The sequence below is a fragment of the Globicephala melas genome, chromosome 11 (assembly GCF_963455315.2).
Source record: "Globicephala melas chromosome 11, mGloMel1.2, whole genome shotgun sequence".
NCBI classification, from domain to species: Eukaryota; Metazoa; Chordata; class Mammalia; order Artiodactyla; family Delphinidae; genus Globicephala; species Globicephala melas.
In genome coordinates this window covers 67,908,665-67,921,340 of record NC_083324.2, presented here as the reverse complement: position 1 = coordinate 67,921,340, position 12,676 = coordinate 67,908,665, and the positions used below count along the sequence as shown (strand labels likewise).

Below are 12,676 nucleotides of genomic sequence, written 5' to 3'. Positions count from 1 at the left end.
AAAAGTCAGCTAATACTCAGAGGAATACAATTAAATTCATCCTGCATAGAAATGAATATAAAAGTTTAATAAGACACTTGCTAAATTTCAGAAGGTAGAAAAATATGCATAACTGCTAATGACTAAAAGTGAAAATAAATAACTGTTTTCGACATTGAGGTAGTTGAATGTGCAGAGTCCTTGGTACCTTACAAATCTAGATAATAAAATGTGAATAAACTATGCATTTTCATGGTCCCTGTCAGCAAGGTATCTAAGCTCTTGGAAGAGATTCTATTTATTTTAAAGCATTTATTCAGATGGATTCCACCCCCTCTACTTCAGGGATTCCGCATTCTTAAGCAAGGATGGAGGAGAAGGACTTGTGGTCCCCTTCCCCAGATTTCCCTCTTCTCTCAAATTTATGGATGCTAACTTCAGAGTGCAGATTCTGATCAGCAGAAACAGAGGGTTCTCTACCACGGCTCAATTATAGCTGGTGGACCTGACTGGAAGCAAGAGTGTTGTTGAATGGGGTGGACAGTCAGGAAAATTAGTAAGGATTCTTCTAGCTGAGGACATTCACACAGATTTAGCCAGTGAATCTTAGAGAGGTCACCCCCCTCTCTGGCTTCAACTGTTATCTCTGCACAAATGCGCTCAAACCTCTCACCTGGGCTCCAGTCCACGTGATACACTCTATCCCCACTCAGATACATCCCACTCTTTCTTTCCCAACTCAACAACCCAAACGGGACTCTGTAATTCCCCCTCAAATGCAGTCCTGTTCCCAACTCCTCCACCATCCCAGCTTCCAGACCAGAAATAACAAGGAATCCTTTAGTTCTTTCATTTCACATAGAAGTTGGAGAGTCACTTCTCCTTGGAGTGGGAAGGGTGTAGCTGGGAGGAGAGCAGGGGTAGGTTTTAGCTGGGAAGCTTCGTCCGTTATTGCTTACTGCCTCCTGGTGGCTGGTGGGAGAACAGCGAGGCGCTGGAGTACAGCCCTCCGAGTAGGCGGGCTCAACTGCCGGTAAGAGGGAGGCTAGGGTTACAGTCACCACGTACTTGAGAGACCAGAGGAAAGAAGAATCAAACCTAGGACAAAACTCACTCAGAGGCCAAGAAAATGACCAAACATGGAGCTTCTGAACAAAGGCTACTACCTGAGCAGGAACCAGAAACAGGGCAAGGTCCCTGGAAAGAGGGGAAGCCTCAGTAAGACCCTAGGATAGACCAAGGGGGAAGTTAAGAATGAAGAGAGATCAGAGGAAGGTCACAGGTCTTACAGGCCAGCTAGTTATTTCTAGCAGAAATAATCCTCATTTGAAGCAGAGGTACAGCACTTTTTACTTGACCTCACTTGGTGTGATGAGAGATTGCAAGATCCCAACACTCTACTTTGGGAAAAGACGGCTTATGGCATCTGTAGCATGCCTGCCAGTGACAGCATGTAAGTCTTTGGACAGAGCTGTGAAGAGAGACTTGCCAAAGGACAAAGAAGGCTCGCTGTGCCCCTCTCTATCCAGCAGGCAACAACAATAACAAATAGATGAAAACCACAGGAGATTCTCAGCCATTGCTCTATATTCACTAAAGCCTATCAGCCCCCTTGTGGGACTGGTCCTGCAGCTTCACTCTAGCCTCCACCCCGTCATCATCCTTAATCTCTGCCGGTATCATTGCACACCTGGCTTTATTCACAGGGTCTCCAAGATGGTATCTTAGTCCAAATAGTCCTTAAGTATAGGAAAACGTGCTCAATTTCACTTAAAATAAGAGGAAATAAGTTAAAACTATGCCGAGATGCCATTTCTCACTTGTCATATTGGTGAAAAATAAGCTTCACCAACACTCTGTTGATGAGACCGTGAATCATGTTGTTGATTGCGTGACACTGTGCGTGTCATGTTGTTGGTGAGAGTGCAAAACAGCATAGCCTTCTGTAAGGGAAACTGAAAATATTCATTAATCCTTGATCTAGCAATCCCACCCATAGCAATTTATCCTGAAAAATACATCTCCAATAATATGAGGAACCACAAGCATGAGATTATTAATTGAGGAATTACTGGAGATAGCAAAATATTGGGAACAACCTACATGCCCACCCATGGGAGAATGGATGAATAAACTATGATGCATATAAACAATGGAAGAGCATGCAGCTGTAAAAAAAAAAAACATCCAGGCATACCTGTTTTATTGTGCTTCGGTTTACTGCACTTCAAAGATACTGCAGTTTTTACAAATGGAAGGTTTGTGGCAACCTTGTGTCAATCAAGTCTATTAGCGCCATTTTTTCCAAAAGCATTTGCTCATTTCATATCTCTGTGTCACAGTGTGGTAATTCTCACAATATTTCTAACTTTTATTTATTATTATTATATTTGTTATGGTGATCTGTGATCAGTGACCTTTGATGTTACTACTATGACCTGCTGAAGGCTCAGATGATAGCATTTTTTAGCAACAAAGTATTTTAAATTAAGATATGTACATTGTTTTTTAGACATAATGCTATTGCACACTTAATAGCCTTCAGCATAGTGTAAACATAACGTTTACATGCACTGGGAAACTAAAAAAATCATGTGGCTCGTTTTATTGCAATATTCTCTTTATAGTGGTAGTCTGCAATCAAACCAGTGATATCTCCGAGGTGTGCCTTTAATGAGGAAGATACCTATGAACATATAGATGATTATAGGATGCACTAAGTGAAAAAAGTGAGACACAAAATAATGTACATATATATATATACATATATATGGTATGGTAATTTTGTATCAGAGAGAAAGGATAATAAGAATATACATGGTACTTACATATGAGCAAAAAGAAACACAGGGGAGATAAACCAGAAACTAATGCATTTGGTTGCCTGTAAAGGAAGGGGAAATGGCTTGGGAGGGCGTGAGACTTCTCTAAGAACCTTATTATCTAGTTGTGGCTTTTGAGCCATGATCATGTTTCATATACTTTAAAAAATCGACAATTTTTTTTTAAAAAAACCTAAAATGTAACAAATGAATGTACCTATACATCAACGGATAGCATAACCTCACAGATTTAAAACAATCTGAGTAACTTTTGAACATAGTGCTCTGTACACCCTCAGTGGGATATATTCTAGGGACGAAAGGAATTGCAAAGAAATCTTGACCTCCACTTAGTACATTTGTTGTTGGTCATGGTATTGGTGGTGCAATGGAGCAGGACCCTAGGGTCCTTGCCCCCCATGTCCTCAGCTTGCCTTTTGTCTGTGGAAAAACTTTAGCCAAAGAATAAGTTTAATCAGAGAAGCGAGAGAATGCAGAAACAAAGCAAAGCAGTCCAACAAGACTAAACAATAATAGTGTAGTCATTAAGCATAGTCAAGGACCTCTAGCTCCTCCTCAAGGGCTGTAGATAATATTCTGAGCTGTATCCTGTGAGCTGTCTTATAGATACTGAAACCCCTACCAGGTGGAAGAAGTTAACTACATGATGATGAAACTGTAGCCATGATATAAGCTGCCACAATTCTGAGAAATGAAAACAAACCGACCCTGGAACTGAAGATTAACCGTACTTAATCAAGATGACGCTGGTCAGACCACTGCATGACCAATTTCAAGATGACTATCAGAGCTGACTGTGCTGTTTCTGCATGTAGTCCCCTCCTTCTGTCTATAAAAGCTCTTGCCCACTGATTGTCAGTGGGGGAAGTCGGCCTTTGGATAGGAGTCCGCCCTACCCACTGGCTGCCAGCATCCGAAATAAAGCAAACTTTCCTTTCCACCCACTTGCTTCTTTATTGGCTTTTGAGTGGCGAGAAGCTGGACCCCACTTTCGGTAACAGCAGTGTAATTTGGAGCAAATGAGTAAACATATTGAAGCTGCTGGGAACCAGGGTTCTCCCTGAGGGAGAAAGGAGATAATGAGGGAGGACAAGGAAGAACCCTGAGGTGTACAATTGGTATTGGAGTTAGAGTATGAGCTCATAATGTTTTAAAAAATACGTATTTCCTAGCTCTGTCCACTCAGAGGGTCTATAAGCGCACACACACACACACACACACACACACACACACACACACAGAGATGTGGTTATGTATGGATATAGCTGTAGATACATAAATATACAGAGATGTAAATATAGAACAAGAAAAAGCTAATGGAACAAAATGTTAACAACTGGTGAACCAAGGTGAAGGGTATATAGGTGTTCACTGTACTTGCAACTTTTCTGAGGGTTTATAATAGTTGAAGATAAAATTCAAGGGAAAAAAATAGTTTGTCTTTATCATTTCCTCCCATCTGGATTACAATTTGGTTGCCCTTCTCTGGACTTTTTCTAGCTCTGGTTTATCTCTCTTGAGAGCTGGTGACCAGAACTGCCTGCAGTAATCCAGGCACAGGAATGCCATCCCTGTAAGTCAGGGTGAGGTGCTTCCAACCTTGTTTCATCTACTCCTTGGTAGGATCCTGTAGCACCAGACAGGATCAGATTCTCCAGGTACCAGCTATGGTGACTCCTCGGGCTCTTGCCAAGGATGGAATCAAAGTTTAGAGCCCTCATATGTGAACCACTCCAATTGCTAATTTACAAGTGCATTAAAACTTATTAGCCATTTTTCTGCCCACTCGCGTGAACTCGTGAGATCTTTCCACGGACTATCCCCACTTATTAGATTCTCCGCAGCCTAGGAGAATTTAGTATTGCTGATGCATTCAACAAATATTCCCTGAGTATCAGGCACTATTTAGCACTCGAGGTACAGTAGTGAAAAAAGACAAAAGTTTCAGACATAATGGAGTTTATGTTAGTGATGGTAGGTAGATGATAGCAAATAAATAAGTAAAGAGTTGGTGATACAATCAATAGGAACAAAGCAGGCAAGGAGGATGGAGTCTGGGGTGGGGGTTAGGGAGTGGTTTGCAATTTTTAAATAAGACAGCCAGGGAAGGCGTCATTGAAAAGGTGACATTTAAGCAAAGACCGGAAGAGGTGAAAAGGTAAGCCACAGTGATACCTGGGGGAAGGATGTTCCAGGAAGTACAAGTATCCTGTGGTGGGAGCCGTCTGGCCTGACTAACAGGAAGGTAGTGGAAGTTGGAGCTGAGTGGCGAGAGTGAGGGAGAGGGCAGAAGGAGACCAGGCCATGAGGGGCGGGGCAGATGGTATTACTGGGCCTTGTAGGTCACCTGTAGGTCATTGTCAGCTTTTGCCCTTGACTTGAAGACAGGAGCCTCAGGAGGGTCCTGGGCAGAGAAGTGACGTGGTCTGACTCACATTTCTAAAGTCTTAGCTAAAGTAAACCTCTTTCTCTGTGTGTTCTCTTTCAGATAATGTTGATTCATGAACGGATCTCTGAGGACGCCTTTTTATTTCTTCATTTCAAAAGTCTCCTGCTAACTGATGACAGACTCTTCAAATAATAGCTAGAGCCGCCACCAAAGTACCATCACGGTTCTGTCACGGGGTCTGAAATGAGTGATGGCCATTCGTGGGTCTTTGGGGGTCACGCCCACATCTTTGAAGATGAAAAGAGGCATGGGAGAGATTAGAGGCTATGGAGAAGTGAGAATGAATGTGGGGGACACATAGGCCAGGAGGCCAAGCCTCGTGCTGGGGCGGGGAGCATGCTCAGGGTGGAGACACAATGCAATGGAAGCAAACAGGACTCTGGGATGTTGGGCGAGGGCAGGGAACCAGAGGGTGGAGACGTCCGTGCCCCATTGCAGCGCTGCTGAAATGGCCACAGCAGGTGAGTGACCAGGAGAGAGGTACAGTGCACTCCTCTCAGTTGTCACAGCTTAGAATCTACCACAGGAGTCTCGGTTTCTTCCATTTCCTGAAACCAGCCACTCTGCTGGACATAAACTTTGTGGTCTTTGGCCAGTGAGCCCAAGGCATGACCATCCAGGGAGACTCTCAGCTGGGGTTTCTTGGAGCCCTCTCTGTGGAGCTGGGTGGTCTTGTGTTCAGGTAGGGGTCTCTGGAGAGATGAGGGGTGAGATCTCATCCAAAGGACGAGTCTGAGAAGGGGCCTGGGACTTGGAGGCATGCCTTGTCTCTTCCCTCACCACCTCTTACCACAGTGACTGGAGCAGGGACATCACTCTGAGCCTTTCCTCCCAGGCTCTGCGTCTGTGTTCCTGTGCTCCTGTGCTCGCTGCATCATGCCCTCCATGGGCAGGTATTTACAGAAGGATGCAGGTGAGCAAGTAAGGGGAGAGGGACCATCAAAACAGAAATACAAGTCCTCCTCCTCTGTCCACCCTCCTGGCCCTTTGCGGTTCTGTTTATGACCATTATTTTTTATTAGGTTTTTTGATGTAAAAGGCAAAGAACTGGGACGCTACTGTCTTGTCAGACCAATGGCATCAAGACCAGTAACACCAACTGGTTTTATGACTCGACAGAGGAGAAATAATCAATGCATAAATTAGAGCTTTTAACATTGTTATAAACTCTGGAGCAGTAGGATTTAGTGAGCAGGAGCAGGCCAAGATATGACAAAATTGTAATTGCGAGATAGGAAGTGATAGGAAGTGACACTATTTTTCACAGTAAAATAAAAAGAAGGGAAAGGAGAAAATGAAATGCACAGTCTTTGCCAGGCTGGGTTACAAATGATCCTTTCAAATTAAAAAATGCCAGGAACTTACGTGATATCGGCATTAGGGTGAAGCCCAAAGACTTCGGGGTTATCTAGGGATGGCAATGACTGGATGTATTCAAAATACTGGTCCAAGGTTTTGCACACGGGGATTTTATACCCGGTATAAAAACAGAATGATGGTTCAAACATCTTCTCACTGAACCAGACCTATATGGGAGAGAAAACAGGAGAAATAAAATTGATGAACAACTAAATGAAAACCCAAAACTGCCACTATCAAGGAGATAGGATCACCTTATTTCCATCTTAATCATTTTTTATATTGGGTTTGAAAGTACCTTAACAAAACCACTGATAGTATAATTAGACATAGATTAAGAAGAGAGCCCACAACACAAAAACAATGAAACCCGGTCTTTGTTTAACACCAAAGAAGATATTTTCTAAGGGCGAGGAGGAGAGAGCCAGCCTTGCAAGCCTACCCTCTGCTGAAGTAATCTGATGACCCTCGAGCTCACTTTAACGAGACGTGGGAATGTATTGCAGAAGCAATAACCAGACACATGAGAGCATATCTGGGCATTTTCACCGCCTGCTTTCTCCCCGCAAACAGGGCTCATGCCTGGGGGCTTATGTTGTGCTCAGCGTGGCTCACAGTGGCGCTGAGCACTGCACACGAGCAGGAAAACTTCTTACAAACGTCTCCCTTCCCACCCTGAGCTGGAGAGCTCTCTCTGTTAATTAAGTTATGTCCCTGGACACAAGAACCAGATATATCCAACCATCTTACTGTTTTCCTTAAGACATCCTTTTCTCATTCCATATGAACTGATTATCTATAAGGTAACAGTGAGAGAACAGATATATACTTGGTGTGAGTAGACTTATTCTGAAGAGGAAAAAAAAATGCTGAATGCCTGTGAGCCTCATTTGAGGCAATAACTTCTGTGTCTAACGGAGTGATTTTCCCAGTAGGGAGGGAAATAATGGGATGGTGGGAGGAGCAGAAATGCAGGCAGGATGTCTGAGTCACTCAGAGGACTCCACGTGAAAAGAGAGGGGGATTGTGCCTTCCTTCGGTTGGTCACACTTTCTCTAGTATCTTCCCTCCATATCCTTCTTCTTCCAGCTCTTTTTAGGTCCAGTGATTGCTCTGAAATACCCTGTGTACTGGTTTTCTTCATTTTTTACTCATCACAGTTCTATCCTATTCAACTCCTGTCCACAAGGCCTTGAGCTTAGAAAAGGAACGGAATGCAAAGATGAGACACACACAGTCCTTTCCTTCAAGGAGCTTGTGACACAGTAGAGAGATAAGCCAATTACATAATAACCACAAGATAAAGTGCACGAAGGTAAGAGACAGAGGAAATAAAAATAAGCAAAGTACTAAGGAGGCTTAAAGCCAAGAAGAAAGAATAGCCAGATGGATGTCAGGTAAAGCTTTATCTAGGAGGTGATTTTGGAGATAAGCCTTGAAGGATAGAATTTTGACAAAGGAACTTGTCAAAGAGACCACACACGCAAAAAAACTGACGCAAAAATGTGAGGCAGGGCTTCCCTGGTGGCGCAGTGGTTGAGAGTCCGCCTGCCGATGCAGGGCACACCGGTTCGTGCCCTGGTCCGGGAAGATCCCACATGCCGCGGAGCGGCTGGGCCTGTGAGCCACGGCCGCTGAGCCTGCGCGTCCGGAGCCTGTGCTCCGCAATGGGAGAGGCCACAACAGTGAGAAGCCCGCGTACCACAAAAAAAAAAAAAATGTGAGGCAGGTTGGGTAAATGATGAAATCACTGTATTTACCCTAAGGTAAATATAATGCAGTGGTAAGAGATTGTACAGAAAAAGGGAAGTGAGGTCACATTGTGGATGACTATCAGGGTGAGGACTAGTGCTTAACTTAAAAAATGGGGAGCAGTTGAAAGTCATTAAAGAAAAACAGTGCTATGATGTTGGTCATTATTTATAAAGGTTAGTTTTTTAGGGATGTGGATGACTAGGGGGGGCAAAGGCCATGGGGTCTTCAGCACACAGACAACAAATGACCACACTGAGTTTCGTGTTGCCAGATGACATATGTGTATAAAGGGAAAATGAAGTTTCCTCTTGTTTTTCCACTACTTTATTTATAAAGTACAAAAGTATAAATTGTAAATCCACAAATAGCTAGACTCAAAAACACAAAAGTAGTTGAGTTTCACCAAATTTGGAGGACGTTTTTGGTATAATCAAAATACAGAGTATGAAGTCTGCATGGAATTACTTTGGGAGACTCTAGAAGGTACCCTACAAAAATAAGCAGTCATCCTCCAAGGACAATGAATAAGGTCCTACAATTATTGGTTTTAAGGGAGACATACCATAAGATGCTGAGAACAGAGAAAACAAATAAGGGTTCAAAGATAAGCCCCAAATTGAAAGTCATAGGGAAAGAGGATCCCATTTGAAGGCACTGGTTTACAATTGAAGTGATTTTCACTCAGGCAATTCTGGATAACATGGTCGGGGTAAAGAGGCAGCAGAGGACAGGCCTTTGCCTCCCTAGTCATTCACATTCTATGTCTATTTGAAGAAATTTATTAAGCTGAATGTTTATGTTTTTCTATACTGGGCTATCTTACATATTTTTTTTAAAGTAGGTTAAAAATTTTTTTTAATTTATTAAGCAAATACTAAGTAAAGGGCAATTCCCTTTCCTCCTCTTCCTTGACCTCTCTCAGTTGACATTTCTTCCTTCTCAATACATTAAAATACTCGGGGTCTTGTCCGTAGCTTCTTTTTTTTTTTTTCCTTTCCTTTCTCTACACTTTCTTCTTAGATGATGATCTCATCTAATATCTTGACTTTAAATACCATCTGTATAAGACAAATTCCAAATCTTTTTCTCCAGCCCTGAGCTCTCTCCTGAGCTCCACACCTGTAAATCCAACTGCTTTATCTTCATTCATTCTCTTATTCAACAAATATTTACTGAGCGCCTACTATGTGAAAGATTCCATTCCAGGTGCTGGGAATTTGGTAGTGATGTAAAACAAGCAAAGTGCCTGCCCTTATGGAGCTTACAGTCTTGGACAACTGCACTTGGGTGTCCAGTAAGCATCTCAAAGTTTACATGATCAAAACAGAATTCCTAATTTCTACCCCCAGCCAATAAAACTCATTTTTTCCCTGCAGTTCTTTCCCTTCTCTGTAAATAGTCCCATGCTCCATCTAGTTGCTTAGGTCAAAACTACAAGTGATCCTTGACCAACCCCCTTCCTTCCCCATCAGCATTCTGCTGGTAGTATCTGTACAATATATCCAGAATCTAATCACCTCTCACAGTCTCCAGTGCCAAAACTCCAATTTTAGGTACTTGTACAGTTATTCTAACACAAAGTATGCTTACTAAGACATCTTTTTTTTTTCTCTTTTGAACCTCAGATACAGAGGTGAGTTTATCATACTCCTGCATTTTATTATTCTCATGACTCTAGACCCTTTTTATTTTAGTTTCTCCCTCTTCAGCCCTGATATCCACTCCCAGCCTCCTTCCCTTTGAGGGCTTCTGTTTAAAGATATTGATGTATGTCCTTGAATTCATGTATTTATCCTTGAGAAATATACATGTACCACTTTATAGATCTCATTTTATTTTTTAAAGCTCTGCGCTCAACACTATGTTCCTAAGATCTATGCATGGTGTCATACGGATCATTTCTTCCAAGTGCTGCATTGTATTCCATGATAGGCATCTATAACCTTTAACTCATCTATTCCTCTGTGACAGACTCCCGGGTTGCTTTCCACTTCCCACTATCCCAAACAATACTATGAATAATATCTTTGTACATGTCCACAGACTTGTCTGAGAATTCCTCTGGGACATACACTCAAGAGTGGGGTACACTCAAGAGTGGGATTCTGGTTCAGAGGGTAGTCATATCATGCACGCTTCTTTTTTTTTTTTTTTTTTAATCATCTTAGTTTGGCCATGCTGCACGGCATGTGGAATCTTAGTTCCCCAACCAGGGATCGAACCTGCGCCCACCCTGCAGTAGAAGCGTGGGATTTTAGCCACTGGACTGCCAGGGAAGTCCCCATACATGCTTCATATGACTAAGTGCCACCAGATTGCACCCTTGAAGGGTGTGCAATAGTATTACATGTGCTCACCCACTACTGCTTATCTATTCTCTTAGGCTTCTTATCTATCCTTTTAGGCTTCTTCGGCCTCACAGTGGATGCTGTAATGCACTACCAGATCCTTCTCCGGGACCTAGGCACTCGCTCCCCCAGCTGTCTGGAGTACTGGCTACTGAGGGCTCACAACATTGTCCCTCCCAGGAATTGCCCTGGCAGAAGGGAGACGCCTCAACCAAGATCATGCCCTGGGGGAAGGGATGACCCACAAGCAGATCTCCATCTCAGAGTCTGTTTCTGGAGAACCCAACCTATGATGGTCACCTGCAGCTCCACACAAAATATTGTCATGACATTTTCATACATATCCATTCGTGGGCTTTTTCTAGAAATGTTCTGGGATGTTTACCCAGGATACTTAGTTTCACTAAGTTTTGCCCAATTGCTTCCCCGGAGATCTGTACCAGATCTGCCTCCACACACGCTTACCAATGCTTATCATCCACCTTTCTCCACATTCAGCTTTAAGAAAAACTTGCAAATACTAGTAAGGGTTGAAAAGAAATTCAGATTTCTGGTCAACCTCCCGTTTACCAAAATACCCTCAAAGCTTATGCCTTGTTGTTGAGGTCTTAATTTTGTTAAAAGGGGGAAAAAAAAATCAAAGAATTAACAACTTAGATCCTAATATAGAGAACTCAGATAACGGTAAAATATCTGATTTTTTTTCCGCTCAGGTAATGTACTTTGCTTCTTTAACGTGTAAAAGTTTTAGGAATAACTTGAATCTGGTAGATGTACTTATACTATTCACCCTTGATGTGAAAGCCAGAATTGCTAAGAATAATATTCTCTAGAAAATGTTTACCCACATGATATATGCAGATTTTACTGGGAACAGAGGAAAAAATGAACACTTCATCAATTTTCAATTGTCTGTCCTAATGGAAAGAGATGAGAAAACTCAAATTTTGGTTCATTCTCCAATCACTTATCTTGGGGCTTCAAATCGCCCTGAAGACTTGCAATCAGAGGAAAAGGCAGAGATATTATGTCCAGTATTTTTATAGGAGGGGAAGTGGGGAGAGACCGTGGACATGAGCAGCTAATCTATACAGGAGAAGATTCATAGACCATTGAGAGTTGACCTTTGTTCTGTCCTGGACCACAAGTAGATTGTTAGTTGGTTTGGTTTTGGTTTGGTTTGGTTGGCTGATTCTTTTCAGAAGCTCTGCTCTGTATTTTTTTTCCCTTTAAGTTTGGCTTACCTGCTACAAACAAAAAATATTCTTGTTTAATAGGAAGATGCAATGAGATGTACATCCATGCTTTTTTTTCCCTAAACTGACTTACTCTAGCGAAGCAATTAAGCAGACGTTTATCAAAGTCGTCCGTGACTCTGCCCCCATACTGTACTTCTCCGATCATGTACCGAACAGTACTCCACGACACGCCCTTTATTAAAAACAGAAAAGAATTATTCATAGTCAACCCAAACAAATAGTTCTAAACATTTTGGATCTTCCTCTAAAAGAAAGGTCTGGAAAAGGAAGCACTAGCTAGACTGCATTTAAAATTACTCATTATCTTATATTAATAACTCTTTTGCTCTTACATGACTGGAACTGCTATGGTTTGGTCACCAAAGAAAAATCTACAGTACTAAACGTTGGTGACTATATTGCTCATTGATTATTTAAAATAGGGGGAAAAGAAGACTATTTTTCAATCTGTGGATGTAATTATCTGTAATACTCATTATAGTAATGCCAAGCTGTTAGAGAAGAAAAAAGTCACGTTTAGTGAAGAAAGGAGAAAAATCAAGTAATCAATGCTCTAATATGCTTTCTTAGTAATATATTTTCTGAAACAGTATAAGAACAACTAGAACATTATTCACAGGATTTTTCTACAATGCAATCCTTTCCTGTTTCATTATGTGAGCTATGACTACATCAAAGTATTTA

General features: G+C 42.0%; 1 protein-coding gene across 2 annotated transcripts in view; it reads right to left on the bottom strand.

Moving 5' to 3' along the window:
- DNAH8 (dynein axonemal heavy chain 8) overlaps positions 1 to 12,676 on the bottom strand; it is a 310,370-nt gene that overhangs the window by 33,282 nt on the left and 264,412 nt on the right. For both annotated transcript variants that reach the window (XM_030870835.2, XM_060307337.1), the window contains 2 exons: positions 12,063 to 12,164; positions 6,637 to 6,797 (listed from right to left, as the gene is read on the bottom strand). In XM_030870835.2, coding sequence (XP_030726695.2) covers positions 6,637 to 6,797; positions 12,063 to 12,164 — 263 coding nt within the window. The remainder of the gene's footprint in view (positions 1 to 6,636; positions 6,798 to 12,062; positions 12,165 to 12,676) is intronic.